The 22558-nt window shown below is 45.1% G+C and overlaps 1 protein-coding gene across 1 annotated transcript; it reads right to left on the bottom strand.

Annotated features, from left to right (window-relative positions):
- Positions 1-3674: 3674 nt before the first annotated feature.
- Positions 3675-20225, bottom strand: PPDPF (pancreatic progenitor cell differentiation and proliferation factor). Its single transcript, XM_081323873.1, has 5 exons — positions 20023-20225; positions 11529-11616; positions 8182-8259; positions 4748-4844; positions 3675-4096 (listed from the first exon to the last, which is right to left on the bottom strand). The coding sequence occupies exons 2-5, from the start codon at positions 11581-11583 to the stop codon at positions 3982-3984; spliced, it is 345 nt and encodes a 114-aa protein (XP_081179999.1). The 5' UTR covers positions 11584-11616; positions 20023-20225; the 3' UTR covers positions 3675-3981.
- Between the last annotated feature and the right edge of the window lie 2333 nt (positions 20226-22558).

The raw sequence follows: 22558 nt of genomic DNA on the forward strand, positions 1-22558 counted from the left end.
AAGCACCTGAAGGCAAGACAAGAAGCAATGGATGGAAAACAATCAAGACAGAACCAATCCAGAACTAAGGACAATTTTCCTGACAGTGAGAACAATTAGCCAGTGGAATGGCTGGCCTTGTGGGTGCTCCATTACTGGAGGTTTTAAGAAGAGATTGGACAGCTATTTGTCTGGAATGGTATAGACCAGGGGTAGGCAACCTCGGCTCTTTTATGACTCATGGACTTCAACTCCCAGAATTCCTGAGCCAGCTGTGCTGACTCAGGAATTCTGGGAGTTGAAGTCCATGAGTCATAAAAGAGCCGAGGTTGCCTACCCCTGATATAGACTAAGTCTCCTGCTTGGGCTGGACTAAAAGACCTCCAAGGTCCCTTCCAATTCTGTTATTCTGCATTATAAATTGTAATGTCCCTGTCGGAGCCTGAATCTGCTGAGGAAGATGAAGCTGGAATTGGAGTCCATGGAGATGGGAGATCGAGGGGGAAGTGTCATTGGCTTTGGAGGAATAGGGGGAGGAGCAAGGAGGCAGGCCAGGGTCTTTCCGGATTGGGACAGCTTGAAAGCAGGAAGGAACAGGAGCAGGATGAACATGAGGACAGAGCTCAGGCGATGAGCAAGGGCCATCCCCTCCTGATCCTAGAGCACGGAGAGTGGAGAGAAGGAGGGAACAACACAGCACTGGCTACTTGGAGAGTACACAAGGCACACCTGGGGACTGAGACTTAAGGAGGCACTGCGGGGAGGGGCATTTGTCGGGAACAAACACTGAATTCTTGGAGGTGGAAACAACTCTCTGATCTCTTCTGTGTTGTTTTTTCTACTTGTAAACTCTGAAACTCTGACCATTGGAGTGGCTGACAAACTTGATTTGGTGCTCCAAACCTCAGACTGAATTTTGGCTTCTCTTCTGAAACTACTCAGCCAACCTTGTATTTCCACAGACTCCTTAGATTTTGATGTACGTTCCTTTCTTTGTTATCTACTTGTCCCTGAGTAAATTGCTGTTCTAATCTATCCCTGTGCCAGTCGAAAACCTGAAAAGAGGACTCCTTGTTCCATACACACACTTTTCCTGCCTGAGAGAGTGGAGAACTTTTGAAACTATTTGCAGCCAGAGGCTGCTGAAGGTGTGTGTGTGTGTGTGTGTGTGTGTGTGTGTGTGTGTGTGTGTGTTACTTGTTCTGGGACTTGCCAGAAACGTGGGAACATTTGGAGCAATAAAGGGGCAGTTTGAACTGCCAGCTGACTGTGTTGCCTCTGTGCCGTGCCCCGGGTCATCACAATAAATTATATGCTTGGTGCAAAATTCTTCTAGGTCTTCTAAGGAGATCCTTCTAAGCAGATAGAAGGATTCTCCAAACCTGCAGATGACCCAGCTCTTTGGAGAAGGCTCCAATGCTTGGAAAAGAAGAAGGGAAGAGAAGAAGAGAATGACCAGGAGCCAGGTGGATGGAGTCAATTACAATGGTCATGGGTGTACCATTGGAAGATCTGAAGGACCAGGCTAGGGGAGGATCATCATGGGGAAGATTGATTTATATGGTCACTAAGAGTCAACACTGACTTGGTGGCACAGGATCAATCAATGGGAAGACCGAGCTCCTTTGATACATGCATAGTGCTGGGGAACATGGAAGGAAAAAGAAAGGAAGCTAAGCAGCAAGATGGACTCAGGTAAAGTAGAGGTGGGCCGCACCATTAGGAGACCTCAAAGTCCAGGAAAAGGACATCTCATTATGGAGACCGTCTACCTATGTGGTGACTAAGAGTCAAAAAACCTTGATGCCACATAATTGTGCATGGACTCAATCACAATAGAGATGGGGGGCATCATTAGAAGACCTGAAAGACCAGTAGAGGGACATCTCATCGTGGAGAACGTCTACCCATGTGGTCACTAAGAGTCAAAAACAACCATATCACATAATTTTGGATGGACTCAGTCATAGTAGAGATGGAGATGCCATTAGAAGTCCTGAAAGACCGGGTAACGGGCCTGTCATCGTGGAGAACGTCTACCTGTATGGCGGCTAAGAGTCAAAGACAAGTTGATGGCACACAATCAAGATTACAAGGACCATAACATGCAAACCTGTGCGTGGAGTTGAGGACCATCAAAAGCAGACTGAAGTATCCTAGATAGCAACAGCCATCTCCTGAGGCCTCCCACCGAGAGTTCAAACTCTTTCTCGCTATTGCATCAGTCTTTCCCCATGCAAAGCCCAACCCATTTCCTAGCAGTGAATGAGCACACATAATACCAGAAAAACTGAAGTCAAGACTTTGGGAGTGGATGGGTGGGGTGTCCTTTCTTGATGCCAAAGCATCAGCTGGGGATATAACGCAAGGCCAGCCGTAGTTGTTGGGTGGCAACTCAGGAGTCTGCAAGGCCAGCAATGGAGTAGGAAAAACCATGTAAAGGAATTGTAGTGTCCAGGGGGAAAAAAAGAAGTCTATCACAGATGATTAACCTACAGCAACTGAAAATGTACCAGCAGGCTGAAGGGTTACAACTATGGGTTTGTGGCTGTGTAGCTACTTGGAGCTGAGTTGATTTCAGAGTACGTTTAACTTTAGAAGGAGAAAGCAAGATCTGCCTGTCAATCCAAAGATTCACAAGGCCCTTCCCAAAGCCGCCTAGCAACAGTACAGGGGGTCCTCGCCTTACGACCACAATTGAGCCCAACATTTCTGTTGCTAATTTTCAAGTGAGTTTTGCTCCATTTTACAACCTTACTACAGTTGTTAAGTGAATCACTGCAGTTGTTAAGTTAGTAACACCGTTGTTAAATGGCTTCCCTATTGACTTTGCTTTTCAGAAAGTCACAAAAGCTGATCTCAGGACCCTGGACACTGCAGCTATCGTAAATACATGCCGGTTGCCAAGCGTCAGAATTTTGATCATGTGACCATGCGGGTGCTGCAATTGTTATAAGTGTGAAGTCATCATAAGTCACCTTTATAAGGTTTTAAGTCACCTTTTTCAGTGACATTGTAATTTTGGTCACTAAATAGTCTTAAGTCGAGACTACCTAAAATGTTTATTAAGTAGAATATATATTAAATATGCAGGGTATAAGGAAGGTATTAGTTACTTCGCTGTAATTATATTTAGGTTTCAGCAAACTGGCAAGACAAGAAAACCAGAAAAAGTAATAGCAAATTGTTTCTATGTTGATCACAGATATGTCCAGCTAACCTCAAGTTTGGAGAATTTACTAAATCAAGTCATACTCTTTTGTATCAAGTATCTAGATGGCTCTATTCATAGGGTTTGCCTTGGCTTGTCAGGTCACAAAATCACATTTTTCCAATTTTCTAGTTTTAAAAAGCTTTTTATGTAATATGCAAACCCCTTTTCAAATAGTCAATTCAGTTTGGAGGCATCCTATTCAGAAAGAGATCCTATGTTCATGAACAGCATCATTTTACTCCAGTATTGGAACAACAATTATTGATGTCCAAATTCTCCTCCAGCAGGAACTTGAACAGCCTCCAAAATAGACAAACCAGAGTTCAATAAAGAAGCATCTTTGGCTTGTTGTGGTGTAGCTCTTCATGCGGTTTGGAACTTTTTTGACAAAAATCAAAACTCAGTGGCCGATCTGTTAAAAAAAAATGCCCCCTCCCAATTTTATCTCGAGTTAGCAATAATTCACAACAGACACCTGCAGTTTAAAAGGCTGCTCAGAATTTATTAGTTCCCATTCAACAAGTACAAAATGAAAGAAAAACGCGTTATCAAGGCGGAGGTGTGGAAAAAAAGACGTAGTTGTGTTGATCCCTAAGCAAGTAGAAAAGAATGGTGCGTGTGGAATATATATATATATTTTAGTTGTTGTTTTCATTTTTATAAAAACCTACGTCTAATTAATTGTACTCAGAAGCAGCCTAACTAGTCTATAGGGAGGGGGAGTGGAAAATGGGCTGTAGCCCCTAGCGGTCAAATCAGAAGCGTCAGCTGGTGAACGCCGGCCTTCCTCACGCGGTGGGACCTGCATGGGACTTGCTGGGTTCGCTGGCGTGGCGCTTCCTCATGACTTCCTGGGCCAGGTCACAGGTGATCTTGCCATTGGCTACCTGGAAGGTTCCTGAGCTGTAAGAGACCCCAGATAAGAGCACGTTACTTTTCAGACATAACTCCATTATGTGCTGCTTACATTACAACTTCCAACTCTGTTCTGCCAGGTTCACCCCACTCACATGTTAAGATTATCCAACACAGGTAATCCTCGATTTACAATCACAGTTGGGACTGGAATTTCCACTGTTGGAAGTCATGGCGGTCGTAAGTTGAATCAGATCCAATTTTATGACAGTCGTTAAGAGATCATGGTCGTTAAAAGAGATCTGTTGGTTGTTAAACACGTACCATGAACCCATTCTTCTGAATGGACTTCTTCTTGCCAGAAACTAGCAAGAATGGTTGTGAATCGCAATTGCTCGAATGCAGGACACTGCAGTTGGTCGTAAGTGCAAGTCAGTTAGTTGCCAAGGATCTGAATTGCAATGATGCGGACATAGGGAGAGGTGCAAAGACTGTAAGTGGAAAGACCAGACCAGACTTTTTTTCAGCACTGTCGTAGCTTCCAATGTTTGCTAAATGAATGGTTGTAAGTCAAGGACTAACTATAAGGTCCTCCCCCAAGCCATTCCCCACCAGAGGGCTGGGGAATTCTAGGACTTGAAGTCCACTATTTTAAAGTTCCAAGGTTGTGAAACACTGCTATAATCCCAGCTCACTTACTTCTCTGGAGATTCCGACACAGTTGTCATCACTGGGTGGGTGTGTTTCCCAAAGAAAAAACTAGCCCACCAATGTCCAGGATCAGACTTGGGAAGACCTACAAAGAAAGGGGAAAAAGGAAAAATAGTGATCAGAAACAAGAAAGCTGTTTAGAGACCACTTTGTCTTACCAAATATTTAATTTAATTTATAGCCATCCGTTGCTCTAGGACAGGGGTGGGGAACCTTGGCTCTTTTATGACTTGTGGACTTCAACTCCCAGAATTCCTGAGCCAGCCACGCTGAGGGGAAAGGGAGAGGTTTCCAAGCTGAGCCATGGTGGCTCAGGAATTCTGGGAGTTGAAGTCCACGAGTCATCAAAGAGCCAAGGTTGCCTATCCCTGAGGTAATGCTTAACTAATACACTGAAATGCCCTAGATCAGGGGTAGGCCACCTTGGCTCTTTTATGACTCGTGGACTTCAACTCCCAGAATTCCTGAGCCAGCCATGCTAAGGGAAAAGGGAGAGGTTTCCAAGCTGAGCCATGCTGGCTCAGGAATTCTGGGAGTTGAAGTCCACAAGTCATAAAAGAGCCAAGGTTCCCCACCCCTGCTCTAGAACATGCTGACCAAGGAATTTTGAGAGTTGAAGTCCACAAGTTGTAAAGTTACCAAGGTTGGAGAACCTCTACTCTAGAAACTCAAGGTGGCAGAGGAAGTCCTCCTACTGTTTTTACCACCTCATCTGGTAAGATACATTGGTTTGACTGGCACAAAATTACTCAAGTGTACTTCCTGTATTAAGAATGGATTTACAATGGGTCTTCCTGGTTCTAGATTGCAGGTAGTCCTCAACTTACGACTGGTCACTTAGCAACCGTTTGAAGTTACAACAGACCGCCAAAAGGTACTTACAACCTGGTCCCAAAGTTCTGACATAGTTCCCCCACCCACTCACAGCTACGCGACAGCATTTCGGGTGCTTAGAAACCGGCCCGCATTTACCCTCACGTGACTTTATTTAACATAGGAAAAGCCAGTCTTTATTTCTAGGTTTCAGTAAAGATGACTGTTAGTGAACAAAAGCTTCAGTTAGTGACCCGACATTTGATTAATGACTGCCACAAAAAACGTAGTTAAGATCAGGTCTGGTCAGATGACAACCCACTTTACAACCGTAATTGGAGGACTCCATTATGGCTATAAAGTGAGAACTCTATATGCTCTCCTTTTTGACTAGAGTGAACATGCGGGAGAAAAGAAATGGCTGCCGAATGCAACAATCCCAGAGCACGTCAGCTTTCAGTTTAATTTAGAGAAAGCCAGCCAGCCAAATCTCGGCCAATGAGATTTTTGCTTATGCTCAAACTTTCTTAGATCCATCCTTCTTGCCTTAGATAACCCCAAGTGAAAGAACTGAAGGTATTTTGAATTATTTACTCTCCTGCCAATCAGTGTTAAATCACGCAAGGACATTTTCATCCCCCTTCTTTAACAAAAGAAAGGTGTAACAAAAAGAGCCAGATCCGTAAAATGGCTGAGAGATGTAATGTTTTGGCCAAAGAAGGGGCTGAGACCAGCTCACCAGCTGCGCCCAAATGGCAGCAAGTCAATTTTTGCATCTTTGAACTTAGCTAGGATCTCCTTCTTCTTAACTGAAACCAAATTAAAGATGTGCAAAGAAAGCAGAAAATTCAGGTGGATTTACTTCCCCACAAGTTCTCCTATTTCTATGAGAAATGACATGCCATCCAACTTTTTTCTTTTTACAACTCCATAATCCCTTAATTTGGGTAGTGTCGGAGCAACTGACCAGAGCATTTACCGGCCGGATGCCCTTCCTGATGCCTACACAGAGTTCACAGCAGATTTTTTTTTTCTTTGCGCTCTAGGAGGGAAACATCTGCTCTACTTAGAATTTAACTTTCAACCTCCTGAGTGGGAGGTGGGCATCTTCACCACTAGGTCACCACGCTGCTATGCCAGCTAACTCAATAGTTTATTAAAATTGGTCATGGGCTCTGTAAACTGTTATATCTTCCAATGGAACCTGCCCATCAGGATCATAACTCACGATGGTTGTCAATCGGATCATCCAGGAGACCAACCCAATTTTACTGGGTTTTTTTGTGACGGTTGTTAAGAGAATCATCCCCATGATTATTAAACAAATCTGGAGTCATTAAGCGAACCCTTAGTTCACTATGGGCATGGTTTTGCCAAAACCCAGAAGATGATGTTGGATTTTCAGCAAAACCGTTATAAAATGTGGTCAAATAAAAATGTGGTCCAGTTGCTGAGGGCTCAAAGTGCGGTCACATCAGTGGTGAGATTCAAATACCTGAACAACCAGTTCTCTTATTGGATGCAGGCCTGGGCCTCCGAGGCCTAGAACGGACTTCTGGAAGTGGCATCCATGCACTTCTGGCAGGCCGTTCTAGGCCTGGGAGGCCTCCTCCAGACCTCCGAGGCCTAGACTGGAGTTCTGGAAGCACTGTGCATAAAGCCAGTTCTCTGAACGCAGCAAAATTTAGCTACCAGTTCTGCTGAACCGATGCAAACTGGCTGAATCCCACCACTGGGCCACATGATTCCTATCATGGAGTGGGGAGATTATTGGAACTTTCAGTGTAGCTCACAGATACCCTCAGGGGATCCACCATAACTCTGAATGGTTGCTAAGTGACTTGTCACAACTTGAGGACTCCCTGTATTCCTCAACCTTTCTCCATGAAGCCATCTTTTCATGTGCAAGCAAAAAAGTGTGCGTTTAGATGTTTATGCACCTGCATAGCAAAATCAAAATAAATAGCTAATAGAGTGTTCGAACGTTCTGGGTACTGAATCAACAAGCCATCCTCTGAATTTTATAGAGAGCCAAAAGCTGGTCCCACCTACAGTTGTTGGATTAGAATTGTCTACTGAAAATCTCAGCCACTCTTGGTGGGTCTGAATACAACCAACGTTTGCTTAAGTAATACTCCTAGGTGTCAGCTCACCCAAATTCAAAATAGAGCAGAGAATACTACAAGACAAGCAATCACAATGCAATGCTTGATAACACGAGTGCAAACCAACCCAGGGTCCTGGTAATAAATCATCATAAGGCTTCACAAAAAGGATTTAAAAATCTTTAATCATATGAGAAGAACAAGCATGTTGATTCAACAGACTATGGATTTAATGGACTATGGATTTAACACACAAATTTCAAGCAGTGACAGATTTCACCCCAAAAGACAGACCCAGTTTACTGCATGATGATTTAGTCCAGTCAACATTCACACAATTTGCACTCATGATACATAGGCGCAAAATTCTATCCACCATTCAATGAAGATTTATCTCCATTGACATCCTTCCTGTCACCTTGGTACGTTAAATCAGGGAATTTGATTTGCAAAGGCCTTCCACTACAATCAAGAATGAATTTTGACATTCTATAAAATACTGACCTGGATGGTGCGGGATGACTTCTCCAGAGTACTCAGAACTTCCACAGGAGCTGTTACTGGAGGTGGAACCCAAGCGTCCTGCAGGAGAAGACAAGGCACCATATTAGCTAAAATACTGCTACAGGTAGTCTTCAACTTACAGCCAGAATTGAGCCCAAATTTTCTGTTGCTAAGCAAGATAGTTGTAAAGTAAGTTTTGCTCCATTTCATGCCCTTCCCAGGGGGCTTCCAATAAGTAAAGTCAATGGGGGAAGCCAGATTCACTTAACATTCATAGCAAAGAGATCCTAAAATCAGGCACAACCCACTGACTTGCGTTGCTTAGTGATGGAAGGTCCGATCCCCCAACTATGGTTATAAGTTGAGGATTACCTGCACTTAGACATAAACAATACTCAGAGCCCTTTTCACAGACCAGGGGTAGGCAACCTTCACTCTTTCATGACTCGTGGACTTCAACTCCCAGAATTTATTTATTTATTTATTTTTGGGACTTATATGTCGCCCTATCTCCCGAAGGACTCAGGGCGGCTAACAACAATAAAACACAATAATACAAATGTTAAAAAAGATTAAACTAACAAGCCCCAATGATAAAATGGTAAAATATTAAAAATATTCCTGAGCCAGCCATGCTGAGGAGAAAGGGAGAGGTTTCCATGGCAGCTCAGGAATTCTGGGAGTTGAAGTCCGCAAGTCATAAAAGAGCCGAGGTTGCCTACCCCTGGCCTAGGCCGCTTTATGACTCGTGGACTTCAACTCCCAGAATTCCTGAGCCAGCCATGCTGAGGAGAAAGGGAGAGGTTTCTATGCTGAGCCATGCCAGCTCAGGAATTCTGGGAGTTGAAGTCCACGAGTCATAAAAGAGCCGAGGCTGCCTACCCTGTCATAGACATTCATTGGGGTCACACTAATTTAAAACTCTTAACTCCTTATACCAGGGGTGTCCAACCTTGCTCCACAGGTCTCAAAGCTGCCAAGGGTGGATACCCCTGCTTTTGACTTTTACTTTGTGTAATAATTAAATGAAATGCCTCAGGTGTTTTATCAATGTCACTTTTTCAAAAGGTTGCAACGAAGCGGGAGATCTTTGGGGTTGGAAGGATGAGACCCAGAAAAACTTTCCAAAACTTAACAGCCTGTAGCTTCAAAATCCCAACTCAACGAGCGTCTTGATCTTCTCACAGGAATGCTACAAAGACCAGGAAAGGAACACAACCCTTTGCGCACCATCCAACACACAGCCCACATTGCCACGTTTCCCACTAGATCGATATCCACCTTAAACTTTATCTTAGTTCCTTTGTGTTCCAAAACTCCACCCGGGGTGGAAAAGCAAACAATAAAAGGATTGCAAGAACTTGGGACAGAGATTCAGACAACCCCGTTTAGATAAGCTGTCAGGTCAGGGAACAGGAGGTGAAGCGTTTTTCATGGGCTTTCTTAATTAATCTGATTCAACGGCCCAAACGGAGATCAGCCCATGCCAAACAGAGAGGAGCTTCAAAACTCATTGGCTTACTTATTACCAGGAAATGCATGACTTCTCTCTTTGTAAACAAGGTAAGGAAAGAAGCTTGTTTTGGAGCTGTTTTTTTTTTTAGTGCCTTCACTGAGTCGTGACGACTGCTTGACCGAGTTTCCGCAGTTTGCTTGGCAAGATTTCAGAAGTGGTTTGCCATTGCTTCCTCCCTAAGGCTGAGAGGTGGACTGGCCCAAAGTCACCCAGGTGGCTTTCATGCATAGGGCAGGACTAGAACTCACTGTCTCCTGGCGATTGGCCCAAAGTCATCCAGGTGGCTTTCTTGCCCAAGCCAGGACTAGAACTCACTGTCTCCTGGCGACTGGCCCAAAGTCACCCAGGTGGCTTTCATGCATAGGGCAGGACTAGAACTCACTGTCTCCTGGTGATTGGCCCAAAGTCACCGAGGTGGCTTTCATGCCCAAGCGAGGACTAGAACTCACTGTCTCCTGGCGACTGGCCCAAAGTCACCCAGGTGGCTTTCATGCATAGGGCAAGACTAGAACTCACTGTCTCCTGGCGATTGGCCCAAAGTCATCCAGGTGGCTTTCATGCCCAAGCCAGGACTAGAACTCTCTGTCTCCTGGCGACTGGCCCAAAGTCACCCAGGTGGCTTTCATGCATAGGGCAGGACTAGAACTCACTGTCTCCTGGTGATTGGCCCAGTCATCCAGGTGGCTTTCATGCCCAAGGCAGGACTAGAACTCACTGTCTCCTGGAGATTGGCCCAAAGTCACCCAGCTGGCTTTCATGGCTAAGGCGGGACTAGAACTCACAGTCTCCTGGCGACTGGCCCAAAGTCACTGCAAACACTGGATGTTTTTGGTTTGACACACTGTCTCCTGGTGATTGGCCCAAAGTCATCCAGGTGGCTTTCATGGCTAAGGCGGGACTAGAACTCACAATCTCCTGGTGACTGGCCCAAAGTCACTGCAAACATTGGAAGTTTTTGCTTTGACACACTGTCTCCTGGTGATTGGCCCAAAGTCATCCAGGTGGCTTTCATGCCCAAGGCAGGACTAGAACTCACTGTCTCCTGGCGATTGGCCCAAAGTCACCCACCTGGCTTTCATGGCTAAGGTGGGACTAGAACTTACAGTCTCCTAGCGATGGGCCCAAAGTCACCCTGCTGGCTTTCAAGCTTAACGCAGGATTAAAACTCAAGTCTCCTGGTGATTGGCCCAATGGTTGAGTTCACATAAATTATTTTTTTTGTCCCTTGAAAGCTCCTTCCACTATTTTCATCTCAAATGTTACATCCAAGACAGTGACAAGACTATGTTTATACACATTTAACCTGGTTAGTAAACTAATCTAGTGTCAGACCCAAAACAGGAATGACATGTGGTGATTCTTCTTTATTGTTTTCACTCTTATGGGCAAAATCTCGACTCTGCTCTCTGCATCTACCATATCCTCTGGGAACTATTGAGGAGGGGCTGCCTTCATCCCCTTTCTCTCACACATGATAGATGGGCTGAGTTGCCTCTTATTCCTCTGCAATGCACCCCCTCCCTCCGGGGGATCCACCTCCTCACTGCATTCATCACGTCTATTTTTTTTGCAACTTGCACAATATGCTGAATTCACAAACTCAGCCACAAGAGGGGCACTAGTTGGGACAAGCCACCTTCTTCCCACTCCACTGGAGGAGAAGGCCCTCCTCCTCCCCTGTAGCCCAAGCAGTGTGTGATGTGACATGGTGTGCAAATCTGAACTGTACACCCCAGGTCAGCAAGATGGAAAAGGCAGAGCACATCCCATCCCGTTAAGCATTTCTTGACCCCTTCATTGTCAATGGCTAACAATGGCTTTCTTCTCTTACTTCGGTAGTAGTCGTGGGTTGCCACGAGGGAGCCACTGGACGGGATTGCTGCCATGTTTCTTGATCTTTCTTGCGCGGGTTGTAAATCCTGAGACACATAAGAAAAAAAATGTTTAGAATAGAATAAAATAGAACAAAATAGTGGAATGGAATGGAATAGAATAAACAGATTGTAGAATAGAACAGAATAGAATAAGAATAAGAATAGAATAAAATAGAAAATGGAATGGAACGAATAGAGTAGAGTAGTATGGAATACAGTAGAATGGAATAGAATAGAATAAACAGATTGTAGAATAGAATAGAATAGAATGGAACGAATAGAGTAGAGTAGAGTAGAGTAGAATAGAATAGAATAATGGAAGGAATTGAATGGAATGGAATGGAATAGTGGAATGAATAGAACAGAACAGAACGGAATGAGTAGAGTAGAGTAGAATAGAATAGAGGAATGAATAGAATAGAATAGAATAATCTTTATTATCATTGTGTAACTCACAACGAAATTAAGTACTGTCCACAATGCACACTACACGGAAGTAAAAACCAGAAATAAGAACATACATTATACACAGACATACTCCACATTCTATTCTCCATTGTGCTGCCCCTAATATTATACTTGAATGTTGCACTATACAGTAGTATTTAATATGGTTACAGCTCTGGGATAAAAACTATTTATAAAAACTATAAGGCCTCTTATCAGAAGGTAGGAAACAGTCAAAAAACAAATTAAGACACCCCCCTCCACTTTTCTCCCAAGGCAGAGATACATCTAGTACCTACTTATGACAGATATGGAAAAAAAATTCCATTCCAGGAAGTGACTTATATGACCGTTTTTCACACTTATCACCTTTGCACATAATCAAAATTCAGATGCTTGGCACAACTGATTCATATTTATGATGACTGATTGTTTCAGTGTCATGTCATCCACTTTTCATCACCTTCTGACAAAGTCAACGGGAGAACCGGATTCATTTAAGAACCCGGTTACTAACTTCTAACAGCCGCAGTGATTCCCTTAACAATTGTGGCAAGAAAGCTCGTAAAAGAGGGCAAAACTCACTCAACTGTCTCACTTAGCAACAGAAATTTGGGGCTCAAGTGCGGTCGTAAGTTGAGGGCTGCCTGCATGTTCTTCTCTAGTGACAATGCGTCTATTCAGGGGAAACCAATTCTTTGATTTGGGGTGACAAACATCCACCCAAGCAGAAGCTGATTTCAAGCTAACAAAAGCAACATGGCTTCTGTAAGGACTGTTGTTCTGCACGTGTCATAATATATGAAAAATATGGCACTTGCATTATGATAGTGTAATCTTACAGTGTTCTGTCCCAGCCTACATGACTCCTTGTTATGCTCACAAGGTGAAAACCCTCTTCCAACAAGCAGGCAGGGACCGCAAGAAAAAAACCAATCCCTTTTATTCTCACAGACCTGAGTCAATGTCCAAGGCAAACACAGTCCACAGAAACTCGATCCTCAACATGAACGGTGGCCTTCGGCAACCAGCACCTCCCACACCTTCCCTTTTATTATTCAGCCAAGGCGTGGCTTCCTAATGCCTTCTCCTTTGCCTTTGCAGCCACCCCATTGCATTCCTCTGTCCTACTCGCTTCTCTTGCCGGTGCTTTTGTGCATCCTGGATATTTCCCAGCTGTGCTTCATCACTGTCCAACTCAGGCTCCCAGCACAGCCATGTCTCAGCCTGAGTGCGAGTAGAGGGGCCAGGCTCCTCATCCGACTGTAAGTCTCGGAGCTCCTCAGAGCCTTCCTCTGACATCACTCCAGGCCCCTCCTCCTCCTCCTCATCTGAATCCTCATCAGCTGCCAGATGCACTGGCTGGCGAGGAATCACAACATACAGGTAGTCCTTGACATATGACCATAGTTGAGCCTGGAATTAGTTCTAAAGTCAGGCTAGTCATTAAGTGGGTCACCATGTGACCAGAGTTGATTTTACAATCTTTTTTTTTGCAGTGGTTGTTAAGTGAAAATGGTGGTTGTTAAGCAAATCCATTTTACCAATGGGCACGTGCCAAAAGCTGGAAGTAACTGCTGGGTTTCAGAATTTTTTATTTTTTTGGACAGCTGTAAATGGCCATCAATGTGGATCAACTGCCAAGAACCCAAAATGTGATTACATGACCATGGGGGTGGGGGACATGTTGGAATGTTATATCTGGATTGTAAGTAGCTTTTTTCAGTCTGTCATAACTTTAAACCTTCGCTAAGTGATCAGTTGTAAATTGGATATTCATGTCTCTGCTCCTACAATAACTTCTACAGAAAATTAAAATACAAACTCCAAGAGGAAGGGAGGGAATGGAGATTTTTAGACGGATAAAACAAAACTAAAGACATTAAAAATATGTGGATTAAAAAGACAAAACAAAAACACATTATATTCCCCCAAGTTGAGCAAGAACAGTAGCTTTTCTCCCTTGCGAAATAGGTCTAATAAATTTCTACATCTATTTGCAGCCAATTGGACAATCTAGCTACTACAACAGTTAATAGTTTAATCAACAACAAAGTTAAACTTCAAAGCCCCGTTAACAATCTGTTATTGTAATTAGCTGGTAGAAAGTCTACAATCATTTCTTCTCTACCACAATATTATTATTTCTAATACTGCAATTAATGCTGTCTATGATGTTTGCAAATATTTCAATATTGGGATATATTTGGGGGGGCTGAGGTCAGAAAAAGACTTGCTTCCTTCCTTCAGGACAAACACTGCGTCAGTTAGCTACAGTTAGTCCTCATTTAGCGACCGTTCTCAGTTCCTATGGCGAGGAAAAAGCAACTTGATAACCAATCCTTCTATCTACAACTTTTGCAGGTCTGTAAAGCAAAGGAAACCTGAAGTAAGAGCATAAGCACACTGCCAGTTGCACTTAGCGACTGCTCTGCTTAACAACCCAGTTGTCAGTACCCTCCATTGACTACCTGTACATGAAATAAATTGCCTACCTGTACATGAAATAAAATTGTCAGCCATCCTGCCGCTTTGTCTCATTAGGCAACCTTGGCTCTTTTATGACTCGTGGACTTCAACTCCCAGAATTCCTGAGCCAGCCATGCTGAGGGGAAAGGGAGAAGTTTCCAAGCTCAGCCATGCTGGCTCAGGAATTCTGGGAGTTGAAGTCCACGAGTCATAAAAGAGCCAAGGTTACCTATCCCTGAGGTAATGCTTAATTAATACACTGAAATGCCCTTAGGCAACCTTGGCTCTTTTATGACTTGAGGACTTCAACTCCCAGAATTCCTGAGCCAGCATGGGGGAACTATGGCCCCCTCATGAGTTGTGGACTTCAACTCCCAGAATTCCTGAGCCAGCCATGCTGAGGGAAAGGGAAAGGTTTCCAAGCTGAGCCATGCTGGCTCAGGAATTCTGGGAGTTGAAGTCCACGAGTCATAAAAGAGCCAAGGTTACCTATCCCTGAGGTAATGCTTAATTAATACACTGAAATGCCCTTAGGCAACCTTGGCTCTTTTATGACTTGTGGACTTCAACTCCCAGAATTCCTGAGCCAGCCATGCTGAGGGGAAAGGGAGAGGTTTCCAAGCTGAGCCATGCTGGCTCAGGAATTCTGGGAGTTGAAGTCCACGAGTCATAAAAGAGCCAAGGTTACCTATCCCTGAGGTAATGCTTAATTAATACACTGAAATGCCCTTAGGCAACCTTGGCTCTTTTATGACTCGTGGACTTCAACTCCCAGAATTCCTGAGCCAGCCACGCTGAGGGGAAAGGGAGAGGTTTCCAAGCTGAGCCATGCTGGCTCAGGAATTCTGGGAGTTGAAGTCCACGAGTCATAAAAGAGCCAAGGCTACATACCCCTGGTCTAAGACAAGTAAGTCTGTAAACACACACACACACACACACACACACACACACACACACACGTCAGACACATACATTTTGGAACAATCAGACTTCTAATTTTCTTGCTGGGGTCCCCTTCCTAGACGGAATGACTGGTAAGGCTTAAGACATAAAAGGCTGTGAATCATCTATGGATCTGATTCATTCACATAGGAGTCGACAACCTCATACTTTCCCCGCAGTTGTTGCCAGGTTGCTAGGATTCACACTGCCACCTCAGCCTAAAATCCTGACTAATTCCACTTACCAACCACACCACCCCCTTTGAAGAGCCACAATGGAAGCGTCAACATATTTTCATGTGGCACTAGCAGATTTTGTGAGAACCTTCGCACACCCTTAGAAGCTGGGTTCCTCTCTGTGAGCTGGATCAGCAAATCAATAAAACAATCCGAGTAGGACTAGAAGGGACCTCGGAGGTCTTCTAGTCCAACCCCCTGTTCAAATAGGAGACCCTTATACCAATGGGCCTCCAAACATGGCAACTTGAAGACTTGTGGACTTCAACTCCCAGAATTCCTCAGCCAGCATGGCTGGCTGAGGAATTCTGGGAGTTGAAGTCCACAAGTCTTCAAGTTGCCATGTTTGGTGACCCCTGCCCTATACTATTTCAGATAAGTGGCTGTCCAGTCTCTTCTTTAAAATCTCCAGTGTTGACACACCCACAACTTCTGAAGGCAGGCCGTACCACTGCAATCATCCTCACTGTTAGGAAGTTTCCCCTTAATTCCAGGTTGCTTCTCTCCTTGACTAATTCCCATCGTTTCTTGTCTTGCTTGCCTTCTGGCGCTTTGGAAAATAAGTCGATCCCCTCGTCTTTGTGGCAGCCCCTCAAATACTGGAACAGTGCTATCAGACTCAGCCTTCCATCCTTCCGAGGTAGGTAAAATGAGGACCCAGATTGTTGGGGGCAATAAGCTGACTTTGTAATAATGCCGCTGGGGGGGGGGGGCGAAAGCCCTAATAAGCAGGCATATACATAGAATGAAGGCTATTGCTAAGCACATTGATTTGTGCTTTAGATTGTAAGCCGCCCTGAGTCTTCGGAGAAGGGCGGGATATAAATGGGATTAAAATAAAAATAAAAAATAAAAAAATTATACTCCTGATCCTTCCTTTTCTCTAGACTTGCCATACCCAATTCCTGCAAACCTCCCTATGTTTTAATTTCCAGGCCCTTAATCATCTTAGTTGCTCTTCTCTGCACTTTTTCCAAACATCTGAAAGTCTTATCCGACATTAAATCAAACCACAAAGTTCGCAACTAACCATTCCCGGTTGAATTTAACTAGTTCTCCAATTCTAACAGGGGAGCACAACCTTTTCAGGATAAGTTTGACTTTTTAGAGGTGTTTAGGAGGGCCATCCCCAAAGGAAGAAGGGAATAAAAATCAGCTTTAAACAAATTCAGGTTAAGCATTCTGTTGTAATTTGGTTATTTTTCTTCTATAGGTAGTCCTCAGAGTATGGCTATTGAGCCCAAAATTTCTGTTGCTAAGCAAGACATCTGTTAAGTGAGTTTTGCCCTATTTTATGAGCTTTCTTGCCACAGTTTTGCTGTGCTTGTCAGAAGGGCGCAAAAGGTGATGACAGGACTGCGGGACACTGCAACCGTCATAAGTACGAGTTAGTTGCCAAATGTCTGAATTTTGATGATGGGACCGTGGGGATGTTGCAATGGTTGCGATTGTGAAAAAGTCACCGGTAAAGCCAGATTCACTTAACAACCGTGTTACTGTCTTAACAAATGCAGTAATTCATTTAAGAACTGTGGCAAGAAAGGTGGTTAAGTGGGGCAAAATTCACTTAACAACCGTCTCACTTAGCAACAGAAATGTTGGGCTCACTTGTGGTCGTAAGTCGAGGGGATTACCTACACTCTGCTGACTAGTTCTGAAAAACAAAGGAACACTGCTTGGTCTGCACGGTGAAAAATAATCTCTACTTACTCAATAGGGTGTGAGTAAAATACAATTACAGGGTGACTGCAAGAGAAAAGCAGGTCAGCTGGATACAAGGAAGAAGGGATTCCACGGGTCTGCTACAAAACAAAGCCTTGACTTACAAACATCTGTTTAGCAATTGTTTGGCACTGGAAAAAATGTGACTTACGACCGCTCCTTGCACTTATGACCGTCGTAGCATCCCCATGGTCACATGATCAAAATTCAGGCACTTGGCAACTGGCATTTATGACAGTTGCAGCATCCTGGGGTCATGTGACCATCACTTGGGACCTTCTCAGGTTGTTTCTCACAAGCACATGGGGGAAGTCTGACTCATTTAATGACCATGCGATTCACTTAACTGCAATAAGTCTGCAAAGGCAAAACTGCCTTATCTAGTCCAGCCCCCTGCTCAAGCGGGAGATCCTATATCATTTCAGACAAGTGGCTCTCCAGTCTCTTCTTAAAAACCTCCACCTACAACTTCTGGTGGCAAGCTGTTCCACTGGTCAATTGTCCTCACTGTTAGGAAGTTTCTCCTTAATTCCAGGCTGCCTCTCAACTTCCATGTTGCTTCCTGTCCTGCCTTCAGGTGTTTTGGAAAATAAATTGACCCCCCCTCGTCTTTGTGGCAATCTGTCAAATACCGGAATACTGCTATCATGTCCCCCCCTAATCCTTTTCTCTAAACACTCCCAGAGATTGAGGGATGCACTCAATTTACCAGCAAGAAAGGATAACTTTTATCTTAAAAAGAATAATCTTCCACTTTCTCTTTTAAATGCAGTTGAGTTTCAAGCGGAGGCTGAGATATTCATTCTTGCTCACTTCTCTCGTTGCGTCTTTTGTTTTACTAAGGACGGGAAACCTCATCTGAAAACCGGAATAAACTGGCTTACCGCCTGCTTACTTTAAGAAACTGCGTTTTTTTTAAGCACGACCTTTTTTCATTTAGCAAAGCAAGCAAAATGTGTTTTTTTCCCCGTGCACGCTGCAGTAGCACTCCGTATGTTAAAAGAATTAGCCGTTACGTAAAACTCAAAAGAGCGAATTAGCATTTTTGTTAATTGTTTTGCCCTGTATATATTTCTCCCTTTTTCCCGATTTGGGCCAACATGGCCACCAGACAGCCGCCAGCCAAACAAACGCGGCGGCCAGTCAGAATCACTAAAAATACTTCCTTTGCAATATAATGCGGATTAACTATTAACGTTACGATAAGTGTCTGTGTGTGTGTCGGGCGGGGGGGGGAAGTAAACAAGGCTGCCCATCCTGGCAAGCAGCCGGGTCAAAGCGACGGCTTTAGAGAGGTAAAATAACCTTGATAAACATTCCACCGCCCACCCCCACCCCACCCCCCAAAAAAAATCCCCGGTGGTTTTTGACGGCTGGCGAGAAAAGCGAAAACCCGAATGGAACGTTGAGACATTGAATGGAACGCGGAGGGGCCAGAATGGAACGTTGGATGAAAGCTCAGAACGTTCGGGCCGCACGTCCTCCTTTCCGACTCGGGGGGGGGGAGGGTTGCGAAAGCGTGAGAAAAAGAAGAAACGTGTCCCCCAGCCAGGATGGGAACCGGAACCGCCGAGCGAAACCAAGACGTTTTTAGTTTCTAAACGAAAAACAGCGGATAGAAGATACCGACCCGCAGACGACCCCCCACCACCACCACTCCCTCCCAGCCCGAAAAGTAGACCACGGAGCGATCGTTTTCGCCTCTCCCCAGCCGTAGTAGTAGCGCCCCGATCCTAAAAGTCTAGTTGGTCTCGAGTCGAATCCAAAGATAAGTTCCCGGGACTTCGGCTGGGACTGTCAAACACGCGCTTGCAATGGGAAGAAACCGAATTGAACTTTATAAGGCTTTATTCCGGAGTAGTGGTATAAGGTGTAATGGTATAAGGTTTCCTGCCTGAGCAGGGGGTTGGACTAGATGACCTCCAAGGTCCCTTCCAACTTTATTATTGTTATTGTTATTATTTTTTTATTATTATTTTTTTATTATTATTTTTTTATTATTTTATTATTATTATTATTATTATTATTATTATTATTATTATTATTATTATTATTATTATTATTATTATTATTATTATTATTTAGGCGTGAGTAACGCTCACCCCCAGTAAGCACGGGTCTATAAGACCCCAATTCAGGGATCCCACTCCTCAGAAGGGTTCGAAGCCGCATTCAAACCGGAGCATATGGTAGTACTTCAAAGCTACGGCCCCAAACCGGAAGCGGTCCAAAAACATAGCCGGGCCTCGAGGATTCCCGGTTGTCTTGCGTGTCACAAAGTGTCTGGATTCGCCTTGCTCTCCCTTTTCGAGTTCAACCTTTGTCCCGAGCAGCCCATCAACCTAGGGGTGCGATTCCGCTCCGCTCCGCTCCGCACCCCACGCCCCAACCGCTCCAACCTATCCCCGGCGCTCGATACGGGTCGAGTTTAGGGTATCGTGTGAACGCAGCCACGCGCGCCTTCCCGAGCAAGCTAAGCCGTTATCCGCCAAGGACTTCCACGCGCGATAAAGGCTCTCTCTCCCCTCAACGTGGGAATCCTCACGGAGGAAGGGACCGAAGGCAGAAAACGGGGAGGGGGTTGGTGGAAAGAGTTTGCAAAGAAGCCCCCCCCCGCCCACATCCCCCCCCTTACCTTGAAGTCTTAGTGCTGCGCCCAGCAGAATCCCGACGGCTTGAGACCACAGGTGACCTGGCTCAGGAAAGCAACCGCTAGGCGACCGAGCCCATTTGCGAAGGAGCTACTGCGAGTCTCCACGTCCACGAAAAAACACCCAGGCGCTGATGGTTTGAAGGCGGAGGGCGCCGCGGTCGCCTTTTATAGGCAGCCGGGCGGGTTGCGTCAGCTCAGGCCACGCTCCCTTCTCCGACAAGGCGGCGGAGGAACCCCCGCGGCTGCCTCTGGCCTCCGCTCCGCGGGCCGATCTCGCCCTCCTGCGGCCGCTCGGGGAGCGACCGAGCCCGGCCTTGGTTTTTGTTTGGCCAGCGGTAGGCAACCTCGGCTCTTTTATGACTCGTGGACTTCAATTCCCAGAATTCCTGAGTCAGCCTTGCTGGCTCAGGAATTCTGGGAGTTGAAGTCCACAAGTCATAAAAGAGCCAACTTGTCGATCTGAAGGTCGGCAGTTTGGCGGGTTGAATCCCGAGTGCCCTGTAACAGAGTGAGCGCCTGTTACTCGTCCCAGCTTCTGCCAACCTAGCAGTTCGAAAGCACGTAAAAATGCAAGTAGAAAAATAGGGACCACTACGGTGGGAAGGTAACAGCGTTCCGTGCGCCTTTGGCGTCTAGTCATGCCGGCCACATGACCACGGAGACGTCCTCGGACAAGCGCTGGCTCTTCGGCTTTGAAACGGAGATGAGCACCGGCCCCTAGAGTCGGAAACGACTAGCAAGCATGTGCGGGGGAACCTTTACCTTTACCTTTACCTTAGGCAACCTCGGCTCTTTTATGACTCGTGGACTTCAATTCCCAGAATTCCTGAGTCAGCCTTGCTGGCTCAGGAATTCTGGGAGTTGAAGTCCACAAGTCATAAAAGAGCCAAGGTTGCCTACCCCTGGGTTTGGCGGAAGTAAGGAGCCGCCTCGGGGCCGAGGCAGGACTGGCAGGATTCCCGGCGGCCTCCGGAGGGGAGGAAAAAAAATCCGTCAGAAGAGCGTCTCTCTCTCTGCAGCCACCTACTGGAGGTCCGTATGTTGACAGGTGGTTTCTTTATTTCTATTTCTTTTATTGGTAGATTTTTTTTATCCTGCCTTTATTACTTTATAATTACTTTTATGTTCTCAAGACAGAGAACATAGTAATACTCCTTCCTCCTCTTATTTTCCCAACAATAACCACCCTATGAAGTAGATTAGCCCGAGAAAGAGACTGATCAAAAATCTGGCTTTAGGCATGAAAGGCAGTTGGCTGACTTTGGGTCAATCACCAGGAGACTGTGAGTTCTAGTTCCCCCTTAGGCATGAAAGCAGACTTTGGAGTTGGACCATCTCTCTCTTTCTTTCTCTCTCTCCCTCCCTCTCCTTCTCCTTCCTTCTTTCTCCTCCCCACCTCACAGGGTTGTTGTCATTGTGAGGAAAATAGGAGGAGGGAGGAACATTAAGTATATTTGCTGCCTTGCTTATTGATAAAAATAATAAAGGTCTGATAAAAATGAATCAGCAAACAATAATGGAAATGTGGGCCATCTTCCCTAGGCCAAAGAGGTTGAAAACATTTTTTTTTTAAATCCAGAATGTCCAGATAACATTTGAAAGCTGGTGAGAGTTGATGCCCCTCCCCCCCTTTATTCATGGAGGTATAAGAGAGAGAAGGAAAACGGCACCATCCATCTTGCAAGATTCTGCTATTAGGCAACCTTGCCTTTTTTATGACTCGTGGACTTCAACTCCCAGAATTCCTCAGCCAGCATGGCTCAGCTTGGAAAACTCTCCCTTTCCCTTCAGCGTGGCTGGCTCAGGAATTCTGGGAGTTGAAGTCCACGAGTCATAAAGCAGCCTAGGCCAGGGTTAGGCAACCTTGGCTCTTTTATGACTCGTGGACTTCAACTCCCAGAATTCCTGAGCCAGCGTGGCTCAGCTTGGAAACCTGTCCCTTTCCCTTCAGCGTGGCTGGCTCAGGAATTCTGGGAGTCGAAGTCCATGAGTCATAAAGCGGCCTAGGCCAGGGTTAGGCAACCTTGGCTCTTTTGTGACTCGTGGACTTCAACTCCCAGAATTCCTGAGCCAGCGTGGCTCAGCTTGGAAACCTCTCCCTTTCCCCTCAGCCTGGCTGTGTTAGGACTACAGGTACTTATTTGAAAGTCCAAAGCAGAAGAAAGAGGACCGTGTTCTGTTTCATATAAATATTCTGAGGCAGCAAGATAACAATTGCAGGGGCTGGCAATTAACCACCAGGGCTATTTTTCTAGCATTTCACATAAATTAGCCAAAGGCCCAATTGTTTGTGGGAACAATCTCTCCAGTCATCCTCCTCTAGTTTGGAAACAGAGTGTGCATTCTTGCAGGACAAGGTTTTGGAGAAAAAAATTCAAACGCCCCCATTACTGTTTAGTAAGTACTTATCAAGATCTTTTCTCTGCACATGTCATAGAATTGGTGTGCTAGTGTGGGAATTAGTTGCTTTTCTATGTATATTTCACCCAGGAAGCATACAGGTACTCCTCGACGTACG

This window comes from Vipera berus (assembly GCF_964194415.1).
Source record: "Vipera berus genome assembly, chromosome: 3".
In the NCBI taxonomy this organism is placed as follows: Eukaryota; Metazoa; Chordata; class Lepidosauria; order Squamata; family Viperidae; genus Vipera; species Vipera berus.